We start from the raw sequence: 14799 nt of genomic DNA, 5'->3' as shown, positions 1-14799 counted from the left end.
TGAAACGGGTTTATGGAATGGAGTAATTTAATTTCATTGACACATTAGTTTTTGGCAACCATTCTGTTCTAAAATTATTGACGGAATGACAAACGTGTTGATGGATGGATCGAATCAAGATGAAAACTTCATAACGTGACGTACATAGCCATCGGGTTTTTCAGGACTTCATCAGGGTAAAGTTGTTTCAGCTGGATTCATGAGAACTTGGAGTTAATTTCCAAGGACATGAGCAATTAACTTATTTTCCTATTCATATACAGTACACAGCTAAAGGATATTGGTAAACAAATTAACAACTCATAGGTGATATTGAATGTATTTATTTGAATGTACTCATCACAAGCTTAAAGAGTAAGATTTCGAAAAGCACTTTCCTGTCGGCACAAATGACCACTCATACAACCAAACAACTCACTACGCACTGAAACCGCATCCACAGCCAGCAATCGAAGAAAAAATGCATGACACACACAGGAATTCTACCCAAAGCATTTCTACTATAACAAGGGTCAATATACGAAACGACCAAGAAAAAGAATTGGGAATTTCTTAAGCAGAATGTCTAATCTAACGAAAGCAAACGAAGCATGTTTTTCGCCAATATACCACACAAGAAGATTGCTACAAGTGCTGTACCGCAAAATTAAATAATACAATGTAAACGCGACTGCGCTCAGCCCAATGGTCTTGGTTAGGGCCACAGTCAAAACGGGACGGGAACGCGCAATAAGCTCGCGAGGCTGGGGCCAAGCGGTTAAAACCAGTCTATGGGCTGCTTTAGATATATACAAATGCTAGGCTATCAGCAGTTGACAATACAACACAGAGATGGATTATTCCACTCTTCTCAGCTCCCCTTCACATCAAATTTTCTTCACAAAAAACATTGCAGATAAACCCTATGCCGCCTACCACCAGTTGGAGGCAGGTTGGGGCCAATCGGGGGCCACTTCACGGAGGAGACTTGTCGCGGGTCAGGTGATGCTGCTGTTGCTGCTGACGTATGAGCTGTTCAAGAGCTGACGGTCCAGATGGCACCATGGGTGACGTCCAGAAAGATTGTGACTGAATATCAGTTATGACTTCAGTTAATTTTATGTAAATATTATACAAGTATTATGACTGAGGGTTTTTTATTTGCAAATCTATGCAAAGTATTATGACAGGCAAAAGGTTGTTGTTGTGTGAGAATGGTGTTGAAAAGAGCGAGTTAATATGAAGTCAAAATGCTACAGCCAGCGTCGATGCAAACATTTAAATTTAATTGCAGGCATTTGTTGTGTTAACTTAACACATTATCAATGCAGAAAAAACGTTCAGTTCTTGTGGCAATGATGAGTTTAGCAATTTACTTGATATTTTTGTAGTATACTTATCACTCAATCAGATATATTATACAGGTTATATCCAAAGCGTGCTAATTTTTACACAAAAATAACAACAACTTTGCTCATGATATCCCTTCTAATGCAAACTATTAAATATCACGACTTTATGCAACTAAACGATAATCTCCTACAACAACATCATACAAAAGGGACCCCTTTCTTACCCCAGGAAATCCTTCCGATCGCCGTGGATTCATCTCGGCCTGTTTCTGAAGAGATCTTTCCAGTTTGTTGGGCAAGCTGGTCATCACTGAGGTGGGGGGCTGATTTAAGGGCGGCCCACCCCACGGTGAATTGTAGCGTTGGCTGTTTTGGGCCGCGGCCCTCTCACTGCCAATTGGAACCAAACCTGGCACACATTTTAGAGATTTAGATTGCAGCATTTGTTTGTTAGCTTTGAGAATTTATATTTACATTTGATGGCCGAATTTAGCTTGGATAGAAAAAAATGGGTTCATGAAAAAATAATTACAGCTAAACTTGAATTGAATTGAATACTGAGCATAACATTTAGTAATAAGTCGTAAAACAAGTGCGATTGAAATTGAGGTTGCATACTGTTGTATGATCTACTTCAAAAGTATCTTTGCTCATTGCTAGAGGACACGCTATTGTACGAGAATACCTCTGCTTGAATGGGACGGAATGCCCCAAGAACTGTCTGTGTCAGGAAAGAGTTTGTAAGAGTCCTTGTCTTCCTTGCTTAACAACGAGTCATGAAACTAAAGTGAAAGTGAGTCGTTAGAGCTGTTGAACATGGTTCATGAATAATATTGGTTGGTTTAACTCCATACCTTATCTACAGATGACTGGCTAACTTGCAAAGAATCCATTGGACTTTTTCGCACTTGGGTAAAACTTTTGTCCGTGTTTGGGTCTTCAAATATTGCCTAGAATGTAGTAACATTTATTTATACTGAAAGTGGAATGGTATGTACTGTTGTACTTGTAGTTCCAAGATGCAATAACATGTGATAAGGCAGCAAATGAAAAAATACCAAAATCGGAGAGTTGACGATGTAATGTGATGTTAAGGCACACATTTTTATAAATATTTCATAAAAAAAAAAACTCAGTTGGAAAACTGGCTGCTAATTAAGGCAAAAATAAAATCTTGTTTACCTTAACCCTATCCTGCGGCATAGTGTAAGTTGAGAAATTATCAGCAGTGGGAGATTGATTCACAGATTGCTGGCCAAGTTGCATCAGATCATCATTCTACAATAAATTAATTAATAAAACTATAATTAGTAATTAAAAGTAACTTTTAATTAATTAAACTTAAAGCAGCACGAGAAAGAGACAGACATACCAGGTGAGAAGAGCTGCTTGGTGATATCCCAAACATGGATGCAGTAGAAAGAGTGTTGCCTTCCCTTGAGTAGTCACTCTCTGGCTGCTGCTCCAGATGAGCAAATGTACCAAGGCCGGTTGGAGTTAACTGCGAAGTACAAGTAAGAGTTATGTTTTCAAGACGTTTTATACTGGACAAGAGCTGTGGCTTACAGACCAAGATAATTACCTTTTGACCAGGTGAATCAGAAAAGCCAACAATGTTGCCATGCTGCATAAGTGATTGGTTTGGGAGTGTGTTGGGCCTTCTTTGCATGTTAAGCTCAGAGTTAATACCTGCCTGATCCTTGAGCATTGATGAAAAACCATGGCTGAGCATGTTACTGACACCTGTTAAAATTTACATTGTTAGAAAGATAACAAGGTAAATCATTACTATTGTAAAGATTCAGCTGTGACAAGTGAATGCTAATTACACGACAAGTGCAATACTTAATATTAAATCTAAACCTAATCTCACGAAAAGTTACTGGTGGCATACATTAACAATCAGTCCTGGATGTTAAGCAAAATAGCTATTCATCAGAAATTCTATGCTATTAAGCAAAAACTCATTGGGCTAAATACAAGTGACCTCAGAAGAAAAAAATTGCGATAATCAAAGCAACATTAAATACCTCCGTAACTGATATTACTAGCATTTCCAGCTTGCGAAGAAGAGTTAGAAAGGGAAGCCAGCTGGTTATTTAGGGTTCCTGGAGTAGGAGAAGATGTAGAAGAAGTATTATTACTTCCTCCAGTTGCATTGGTAGAAGGTGGGCCCATGAAGTTTCGTTGGAAATAACTTCGAGCCAACTCCGACGGTGTACGAGCGAACTCACTTTCCATTGTTTGGAGATGACCAGACGGAGGAAAAGTGCTTTGTCGGGATATTTCTTCTGCTTGCTGCCTCATGATCATCTGTGCCTGATGCTGATTCCCACCGAATGCTGAAAAATCTGGCCCCGAACCTTGCTGCATGCTCTTCATCATATTCGAAGCTTGAAATCCGATCCCAGGATTGCTGGATGGATCCATTCTTGGCTTGTTACCAGACTCTGGCATCATTCCTGATGCATTTCGGGCCATCTCTTGCAAGCGGATCTGCTGCATTGTGGATATATTCATGGCAGGAGGTCGATTAAAATGTGCTGCCATGGTTGGTCCAATAGGTCGTTGCGTAGGGCTGGCATCTTGACTTATGGGAGACATCCCACCGACATTTTGGGCTTGATTCTGAAGAAGTTGGAAATAGCCGATGTCGTTTGGACGAGACATCTTCCCGATTTGATCAACATTGGCATCAACGCCAGAAGGGCCGGTTAGCTGTGTGTTTGTAGCTCTTGGCCTGTAGCTTTCGGATGCCCCAACTGGGTTATAGAGAGACCCCTGGAACACTGGTTTGGGGAGATCAGCAGGATGAGGTGGGGTGTTGCTTGGGTGCATATGCTGAAATGGGGGGATCGGGACATGGGGCCTAGTTATCACGTTGTGAGTGTAAGGGTATGGGCCCATCCCTCGTCTTGCATAAGGACCTGTTAAAATAGGGCTACCTACAGGTGGGTGACGATAGATTGGCCCCATCTGCTGAGAAACAACATGTATATTGGGCAGGTAAGCGGGTTGCACCAACTGTGACCCAGCATCCTGGTACATTGGGTTGCCTTGAATCAAAACATTTCCCTGCTCCATGTAACCGGGAGCGACAGCTGGTGGGGGTGTATCCTCCTTAAGATATTGTGTCGGGGACATCTGTTGGGCAGCAAAGGTCACACGATGACCGCTGCGGGTATGAGTACCAGCTGCAGGGGATATATCACTTTGTGATGATTCTGTGCTGGCTGCTGACTCTGACTCAACACCAGCTAAAGCATTATCACCACACGAACCATCTTCCTCTTTTATAGCCTGTTTGAAACACAACAGCTCCAGTGAAAAACCTTTCATAAAAATGCAAACCATCCATAACCTCGCACAATATTTAGTGACATGCCACATTGATAATAATATATATAAATGCTTTTCCTACTGGCGAAAAATTTCAATTGTAAAATGGCTTTGAACTTTATGTTTAATTACTGCAGTAGTACTAAGTACAAACTACCTTAAGTTTATTCTCAGGCTTTATTTGCACAGCAACATTCTGCATCCGTGGAGCTCGATTCTTTTTCCTCAGTGCGCTGGGATGTTCATCAGTGGCAACTTTCAGGACACCCTTTGTACGTGGCTCTCTTTTTGTTGAGCTCAACTGGGTTTCCGGAACAGCTGTTTCCTGTTGCTTTGCTGCAGACGGACTCGATGATGCTGACAAATTCTGCGCAAGAAGTGAAAAGATCAATTGTTTGTCTTAAAACTAAGTATATAAGGTTTAAGAACAAAGTGAAAACACAACATCATTGTCAGGGAAAGACTCACATTGTTTTCCTGATCTTCATCTTCCTCCTCCATTTCTTCCTCGCTCATTTCTTCCACCCCGTTCATGTTTGCTCCATGCTGAGGAGAGGGAGATATGCTGCTACTGAACAGTGTGCCGGAGTTATCCTCAACAAATGACAGGAGGTCACTGTTTGTGTTCGAAATACTCACGCCAAGACGATACAGCCTGTCAGGAGAAAAACAATCTTTTAAGTGCAAGTGTAGTGCACAGCAAGTTGGTTTGGATACAAAGTATACATTATTGTAAAATATCCACACATACTTCAACTTAAAACTCACTCAGCTGAGAAAGAAACATCGCCAAACATGGAATTTTTTACCTTATAAAGTGCTCATTTAAAACCACAGCGTTTGAACTTCATGTTAAAACATGGTTGAACATATTAACTGAACATAACACAAATAAACCTCATTTCCATTAGGACAAACTTTTTTTAACCGTGCACTTAAAATTAGGAAAGACCATTGAAAAATCAACTGGACATATGGTCACAGTTAATTAAAACAATTTATGACACAAAACAGCCAACTCAATAAATATACTGCTGTGAATTTTTGTCAATAAACTGTGTATCTATTATCTATATTTTCTGTATTCACACGATTTTATCAGAGTTGGTCATGTGTCAGAGAAAGTAGCACCTGATGCAAATATGGATTTAAATACACTTACACACAAACGGAATACTGCACCTGTAACAACGACATGCGTGTTTCATGTCAGCTGGTATCCCTGATTCAGCCTCAGTTATAAAATCCAACTTAGACAGGGCAACCTTCAACCCAATAAAACCACGCACATCTAAATCTTCAGGTAAATATCGATCTGAACGACAAAAGAAATATAATAAATATCAATTTACAATAAAGATAATAGGTATACTGTAGATAATATGTTTATGTGTAGTTAGCAAACTTCAAACCGCATTGAATGTTGCTTTAAAAGCACTCACTGTCCATGTTGTTGGCTTTGTCTTGATTGCCAAGCGCATTTAAAACTTTTGCCAACCTTGGCCAAACTCTAAATCAATAAAAATGTTGGAGATTCATAAAATCCAGTAAGCTACATACTGTAAGTAAGTACATTATAAATAAACCAAGAAGTGGAAATGACTTTAACACACATTTTTTAAATTTGTTTCCACTATGTTCATCTACCTTGAATTTTGTGCCACCTCTACACGATGTAGAGCCGCAACATTTGAAGAAAGCCAGTCTAATGTGAGTTTAATAGAAGGTAAAACAGGGTGCTCCAAATCGGATATGTCATCACTATGCACTGGTACACAAGCCAACAGTCCACCAAGCATATGCACTAAACAAAGGTATTTCTGTCATGATATATAATTATTTCTATTAAAAGTGATTAACAGCATACGATATGTCAAAAATCACAGTCAGTATACTGCAATGATTACTTGTAAAATTGAGCATGCTGCCCCATGTTATGTTTTCAAATGGGGGGGATTTCTTGGCTGGTGAATTTTCCGAATCGTCGCTCTTTCCTCTTCCGGAATCAGTTGAGGCATCCAATGGGTCACCCGCATCTTTGGAAAATTTAGTCAGATCACATTTTGTAAATTTAACTACCAATATGCTGTAAGATATTGTCCCATGAACAATAAATCTAACTTGTTTGATTTAGCTGACAATACACACCCAGCAGGTACAAGGACGTGTTTAATTGGCTTACCAGTCAGGCCGTTTGGTGATAAGTGATGTAACGAGAAGAGGTTAAGAAAAGTCATATATGTTATTTGTTGACGTGACAAAGAACCAGCTCTTAAGTGGGCACGAATATATCCAGATAACTTCTCTACCAACCCTTTAAGTTCTTGTTCATCTGAACAGATGTACATTGGATATGTACAAGAATTTTCAATAATTGTCATTTCATGTTTGACATAAAACCAGTGTGCTTTAGTATTACAATTGTATTCAGACATTTAATACAGGCAAATTCCTATCTTACTTTTCTTTAAGTAAATGCATCCATGGAATTTCAGGCAAAATTTTACTAGTTCACTTGTGGAAATTTTGGTATGCCTTGGGTCATCTCTGTAACATACTACCATTTAATGCATATTTCTTCTGATAAAAATATATAACCATACTAGATTGTAGCACAAATAAAGCAGATATACAATTACGCATTTGTACACTAAAAGATAATTAAATATATTACTAGTTACAACAATAACCAGTAAAAAGCACTTTTGTTATATTTTTGCAACTAAGGTTATGTACTTACAGTTGCAAAAGCAATGCACATTACATTTATTATCAAGCAGTTTAATTTCCTTTATAGAATTTAAGTCTGATATCAAAAAACTACAAACATATCCAAAAAGGAGTAATTTACAAACATACATTATATATATAAACAACCTGAAACAACATACGATCAAAAACTTTTAAGTAAAAGCTTTAGGACTGGCCATTATTATGACCGGATAACATTGGAAGGAAGCTTACCCAGCCATTATTTTGTTTAATTGTTTTCGTAAATTTGTATCAGAGCCAGGGAAAGGACACTTCACAGCAAGACTACGGCAGTAGTAAAATGCTGTGCTCAGAACATCACCACTTGCTGAGGCCAATATCGCAAGCTGATTGTATGGCTGGCCATTGCTGGGAACAAGATGGGCTGCGTAACGATAGTACGATTCCGCCTGTGACAGAGTAATCATGAATATAAACAATAGGAATTGATCTTTGCAACAATTAACCAAAGTACGTCAATAATCTCACTTGGGTGATCTGGTTTCTGTAGCGAGCAATATCTCCAAGATGCACCAAACAGTGCTGGCACATGTACTGACAGGATGGGCGTTCTGGTTGGGTAACAGAGCTTCGTTTGACAGATGCAGACTCTTAAAATCAGATCTTAAATTATTTCTAGTGTCAATCACATTTAAAGTTTAAGAGAAGTGAAATTTTAAACTGTGTCAGTGGTAGTAAGGTAATAAGCTGCTGTACATGGGTATTGGTGGCTCTATCTCATTCATTTTAAGCCAGCTACACTTAACCCTGATAATTTATTTTTGACTATGACACATATTATTTTGCACTGGGTGAAGAAGCAGAAAACATTTTAATAAGCTGTTTAAAAATCAATCAGCAATTTTTAGAAAAAATTAAAAACCTGTAATTGGCATAACACAGTTACCTTTGAGAAAAATTAGTTTGGATGAGGACACTCTATAAGGGATATTAACATGAAAGGTTTGACAAAGATCATCCAAAAGATGCAGGTAGAAGCCACTAGCAGCATCCAGAAAAGAAGTCAGCTGACTCTGAGCTTCAGCACGATAAGTGTTCTTAAATAACAGAACACAGCAATAGAAATTAAGTAAGTAGTCACACTGTACAAAGCATGGGTAATCACAAAAAATGTGGAATTTATTAATTACATTCAGCACCCATTTGTTGCAGTTGGGATTAAGTGGCTAACATTTTTATTTGTAGGTGACAAGGAATATAATATATGCATGGAAAAGCTAACCACTGATGTTTTTATTGATCATTGTACTTTCTAATTCAAATACTATGCTATGCGCCACGCAACTGCATTTGAACATTGTATAAGAGCAAGTCTCACGTAAAGACTCAGTTTAAATTCCTTGATTAAACTTCCATAAGCATGCTGTTCTAAAAGATTAAATGTTTCAAAATATATACAAATGTGTATGAAAGTGCAGTGCTTTCTATTGTGTAAGGAGATTATGCTGGAGTAGGATGTACCATAAAAGTACGTGGTCAAGGGCAAATTTTTTACTGCTTGTTTGCACATGATCAATTCTAATAAAACAATAGATCATCAAAACAAAGTACCAGACAGTTTTCATGTAAGAACATCATACAAAACAAATACTTATGTTTAAACACAGGTAATTACAGATTTGTCTTTGACTTGTTGCTGAAGAGCAGTAATATGATTCTTGAAAGCGAAATTCCACCTAAAAAGACAATACAGGCAGTGCAGTTTATAAAAATAAGTCTTTTCTGGAAAAAATTTCAAGGCCTAAGATCAAGAAATAAACATATTATGAAACAACTGACTGAGACAGCATGTTATATTAACCAATCCCTTTCAACTCTAATTTCACCGAACATGTTTTCGTATGAAACGTTGTTCTTTTACTGCAATTAGTGGGTACAAATTCATACAGAAGTTTCCAATCACTTACAAATCTTGTTCTATTTTTTTATCCAAAGCATATTCAAGATTTGTGATTAAAAGCTGACGATAAACATCTTGCAAAGAAGTACGACTTGACACCCATTCCCCTTTCCCCGATCCATCACTGCTCAACCCATTTCGGCTGTTACTCAATTCTTTTTTTAAACTTTCTGCTTTCCTAGAACAAGAACTCTTCGGTGTGAAAAAGTATGTTTAACATTAAAACTGATGAAATACATACAATGGTACATATGATATGTGTTTTTTTAACCAAAACATAACGTACACTAATTTTATCAGCCTTAACCTCAAATGCACAATGTATAATCAGTATATATATATATATATATATAAATACTTACTCTAACAACTGATTGCAACTATTCATTATACAAAACGTTGACTTCAGTAAATTTCTTCGTCATTTCTTAGCAATGTAGCCACTACTTCCAAGTTTCACCAATGGCACAAGTTGCACTAAAACATGTCTACAAAAGCAAACCAACAGTTGAGTTAGAAGTGTTAGCCTACTAGTTTTCACAGTGCAAAAGTTCAATAAAGACTCTGAAAATGAAAAAAACAGATTTACTTTTTCAAACCTGATTAATATTCATTAAAATCAGTTAAACAAGATTTATAGGGTATTAGGTCAAAAATACGATCCCAACTTGATTAACTGAGACTTTTACACCTATTTAAAAGATTTTCAAGTGAAATTAAACTCCTATATTCTACTTAGAGGATCCTTAAGGATGAAAAAGTAACCAATATCAGCACTTAGCTATACATATATAAATGTAACTTGCTGAATTATCGTAGCCTGCTATTATATCACAGCTACAGTCATTCAACCTCCGCAGGAATGTGCAGTACATTCAACTAAATCTAAAAGTAATTCCACAAAATGTTTTGGGTTATAGTCAGATGATAATTCTTAAGAACGGGTGGATAAATGAGATATCTCTCTGTACATTAGAGCTAAAATAATGATAGCCACCCAAAGACATATAAACAGCATAATGCTTAGTCTTAAGAATCATACCAATGTGAAAATCACACAATTAGTTTCACACAAAAGATTTTCAACCTTACTGGCTAATATAACTATCTTATTTGCATGAACATGCACCATTTATTTTACTCGTGCTTATCCAGGATGGCTCCAGGATATACCATCTGACAATTGTGACTCCGTGACAATCTACATTCTACTTTTTCGCCACATATTAAAGTAAATTACAAGACAAATATCACAGAACCCTGATTAGATATCAAGGAATAAATGATTTCCTTACATTTCAAAGTATACATGATCCAAAATATGTAACTTGCTGCCATTGCTGTAATGTTAACCTCTTTCTACAAATAGGCATAATACCTAATCAATCCACAAATAGCCATAATACATTATTAATCCACAAATAGCCATAATACCCAGTATAATATTCAATTAGATACAGACTATATGTATGATTCTTGTATAATGTCTATACCTCTACTTTCTATAAACTTGTTTTCTTTGCTTAACTGAAGGCTGCAGCTTAGTTTATCAGATTTTTTAGTTGGATCATATAGCACTACAACGAAAGATGCTTATTAAAACAATTAATTCTCACAACATCTGCTGTAGTAAAATGCACAAAAAATTCTTGAAGAGACTGCAGTAAATTACGATTAAAACTAGGTAAGGTTTATGATAACAAAAGCTGTTAGTATTCCCAATTCTGGATGGAATTACACAAATCAGAGTTTTTATTGGCAAAATAACAATCCAAATTACCATTTATTAGTTAGTAAACACATACATACAAGTGCTATTAATTGATCTTGGAATCTGCAAAGCTGTCACTATTCTTATGCTTAATGCAAGACAAGTAATGTTGAATGGGTAAGCTCTATAGCAAAGATGTTGTAAGCAAATGGTAACACACGTTGGCCAAAACTGGGAGGTATTTATTTCAGCAGGCACTATCTATTGACATGTAAACTAACTATAATTAAACTGATATCTACACATTACCCCGTAGACTAAAACACCTCTTTGAGTACAGTAGCAATGCATTTACACTAATCCTTTTTCATTGTAAGAGCAAAAACGCATTCAATTATAATTATGTTGGTAAAAATAAAACTGCCACGCACAAGTAGTCAAATTTTCAAAAACTGAAAGCCACAAATTGTCGTCCAGTGCCAAAAAAATTCACCCTGTTCACCCATGTTCATGGGTGAAGGCTGACTTTGTTCAATGTGATAAGCTTAATATACGTTAACTTAGCTGACCTTATTTGCTATTACACATTGTGGGCTGACTTTGTTTGTTTTTCCCGAATGAGAACCAACTTTATTTTCATGTAATGCAAAAGGACTGACTCCATTTTTGTATTACATGAGGGTTAATATTAATAGGGTTAATATTTTCATATTACAGTGCCAAATTACATAAAAGAACAAATGGAATGAGATGAGTAAAGCAATCAGTCTTCATTGCCCATAATATGAACAAGTCAATCTAAGTGCACTACGCAACGAAAAAAACTTTGCTTTGGCAGTTTTAACAAATGAAGAACGTAAGCCTAATCCCAACTGCCACTTTTCCCGTTCGTTGATTATTTGCGAGGGTATTCTTGTTTGATCAGTCTACAAGGTTAGCAGTTAGCACTATACTTTTCGCACCCCATAGTCAATGGCGAATTCAATAATACAAATAATAGTCACATATTCACCTGCACTTCAGTGATGTGCGACTTATACAGAGCTGCATCTAATGTAATGCATTTGAATCAAACCTAGTTGTATTTTGTTAACACCTGCGGTTGTTGCTTTAAAAAAATACGGTGTTCTATCGAAAATGCTTGCGAACTGCATGCCAGGGTTTGGGCTACACTGTATTTCATGGCACAGGATTCACTGAGATCTTGAGTGTGGTATCCACTGACTCAGGTGAGCAGGTGCGAAATGGCTTGCTACGTGTGCAACTATTCAATCTTTCTCCAGTGCATGACTAATGCTTGGGTTATATAAATTTATCTAATAGCTCATCAAAAAAACCTGTGGGCTGGATAGTTCTTATCAAAATTTGGCTTATCAATAAGGCTAAATTGATTAAGCTAACCTTGCTCATTTGTCAGACTTCTATAATTCTAAACATTTTCGTAGTTCGTTTTACATTTTCACTGCTATGATTATGCCTTTACTTTGTATTTTGTTCAAATGGTTTTTGGTAAGGATTACTGTGCACAAAATGTGTATTCAAAATTTAGGTCTAGTATACAAGTGTACAACCACAGAATGCCTTTGTGTACTAGACCACAACTACTCAAATTGTGACGTTATCTGGTTGTACACTTTTATAACTACACCCCAAAATTTATTTCAGGTATGTAGCTGACACAGATCGGACACTCGGCTTTACATAAGCCTTATTTTTGGGGCTAAAGAAATATCCACTTAATAGTCTAAATTTGCCCATTCGTAAGATTTTGTATTAAGGGCAAACTCATCAACTATTCTTGTGAGTTGTGAGCAGTATGTTATTTATTAAAAATGCTACATAAACAAAACACAAAGTAAGGACAAAGGCTAATCACTGCAGCAACAAGTCAAAAACAAATTGAAGTTGTTTAGAACCATCAAACATGATGAATGAGTAAGGAAGACTGCATCCATAGCATTTAGCTATAATGATTAGCCAAATTTCAATAAAAATTGATGTAGGCTGTTACAAAAATCTATGTTTGAAAGTGTTAGCCTTGTAGGATGACTACATTATATACACTCTGGAGAAATTTTGAATAAATGCACACTCGATGTGCGAGTGAACTCCTGAGCCGGACTACAGAATATGGCAGTTTTCAGATTCCGGTGTGCACTGCGAATTTAGGCCCAAGCCTGCTGTCCAGCGTTTTGAGGTAGGTAAGGTACGGCTTGTTGATGAATATCGTGGTTGCATGCAGATATCATACTTCTACTATGGGGCTTATCCCTGTATTCCAAATGCCATACTTACAATCATTGATGAAAAAAAAATATTACTGTGTGCCTAATGCGAAAAGCACAGTGAATTTTTGTCTGTTTTTGATGAAAACTCTACTAGCCTATAGGCCTACTGCTATAAGCTAGTTATCAGTACATATGGGCAGACAGGACTCATTATGTTCTTATGCAGTTCGGTATACGGTCAGACGGTATTTTGGCTAAGCCACCGTTATGTAGCCAAGTATATATATCCCAACATGTTAGGGTATAGGTATCTGTCTGCCTGTTATAGGATATCTAAAATACATTTCAACACATAGTCACACACGTCCAATGGCTGAATGGACATAATTTATGACAAAATCAACTTTAGAAATTATTCTTTTTGGGTAAAGACAAAACAAACCATCTGACCTTGCACAGAGCTTTGGAAATAACAGCACTTATGCCTGTAAATGATTTTACCCTACTGCTTTAAGTCGCTTACCTACCACTGCCATACCAGTCTGGTCACTGGTGGTTCGCTTGGTCTTGGGCAGAAAACGGCTGTTGATTGGTAACCTTTGACCCATCTCCTCATCTACAGCAACACAGTGGCTTACTCAAAGAAATTATAGTGTTTTAATCTCTTTAAGTGTGTTTAATATTAATGTGTGTTTTAACCTCTTTAGGCCTACTTGTCGGTCATAAATATTTTCCAGTGGTTTTATGGTGGAAATACGATAAATGACAATTTTGTTTGAAATTTTTACCTCAAGTTTAGTTTGTTGTTAAATTCTATTCACATGGCAATGGGGGGTAAATTCTAATGAGATATTTCTATAGTATCGTATTGTTTATTTCCGCCATCATATGACACAATGCCATACGACACATTCGCATTCTTTTGGGCTTTGGGTTTTCTTTTTAATTGATTTTAAGATAAAATAAATTATAGTAGATCCTGCCTTGGAGGACTCATTTACCGATCCGGAATTGGAATATTTTAGTGTCCCTTTTTTATGAAGGTGTCTGTGTCCAATCATCCGCAGTAGAACTGGACACCCTCCATTTCACTTGTACATTTGTAACTTTAACACCTTGCGGTTTTGTTCTGTTGAAAGCAAAAATCAAGCCACGAGGATTGTTATCTGATGAGTGAATGAAGCAAAATATTTGATATAGATTCAAAGCAGACAACGTTTTTTTTTCAACCTAGCTTAATCTGTAGGCTGCGCAGAGATCTGAACAGAAGAGTAACAAAGGTACCAGTACCTAAAACCTTTCACTTTTGTTTCGTGTACGTTTGTGACAAATTACTTCCGTCAACATCAATGTTGCAAATGCAACCAAGTCTAACTTCAGTCAAGTCGGATCTATTTGAGTTGCTTCTTGAGTCAATTTAAACGGAGAACCGAGTCAAGCCAAATCTGTGCATTAACTTAAAAACTTTCCTGACGTCGCACTATGCGTTAATGTTGTATCATGTCATGGCTGTCTCCA

At 37.0% G+C, this 14799-nt stretch overlaps 1 protein-coding gene across 1 annotated transcript; it reads right to left on the bottom strand.

The window, feature by feature from the left end:
• Positions 1-307: 307 nt before the first annotated feature.
• On the bottom strand, positions 308-11445 carry LOC143468832 (uncharacterized). The gene is made up of 23 exons (XM_076966259.1): positions 10836-11445; positions 9705-9830; positions 9350-9520; positions 9058-9118; positions 8329-8479; positions 7911-8032; positions 7635-7831; positions 7132-7217; positions 6853-7002; positions 6578-6706; positions 6318-6474; positions 6113-6180; positions 5853-5985; positions 5139-5325; positions 4828-5037; positions 3362-4631; positions 2914-3074; positions 2704-2832; positions 2514-2609; positions 2186-2281; positions 2017-2113; positions 1556-1740; positions 308-1068 (listed from the first exon to the last, which is right to left on the bottom strand). Exons 2-23 carry the CDS (start codon positions 9728-9730, stop codon positions 955-957), a joined length of 3996 nt encoding a protein of 1331 aa, XP_076822374.1. The 5' UTR covers positions 9731-9830; positions 10836-11445; the 3' UTR covers positions 308-954.
• Positions 11446-14799: the final 3354 nt, after the last annotated feature.

The sequence above is a fragment of the Clavelina lepadiformis genome, chromosome 8 (genome assembly GCF_947623445.1).
Source record: "Clavelina lepadiformis chromosome 8, kaClaLepa1.1, whole genome shotgun sequence".
Lineage (NCBI taxonomy): Eukaryota > Metazoa > Chordata > Ascidiacea > Aplousobranchia > Clavelinidae > Clavelina > Clavelina lepadiformis.
This window is presented reverse-complemented; position numbering and strand designations above follow the sequence as displayed.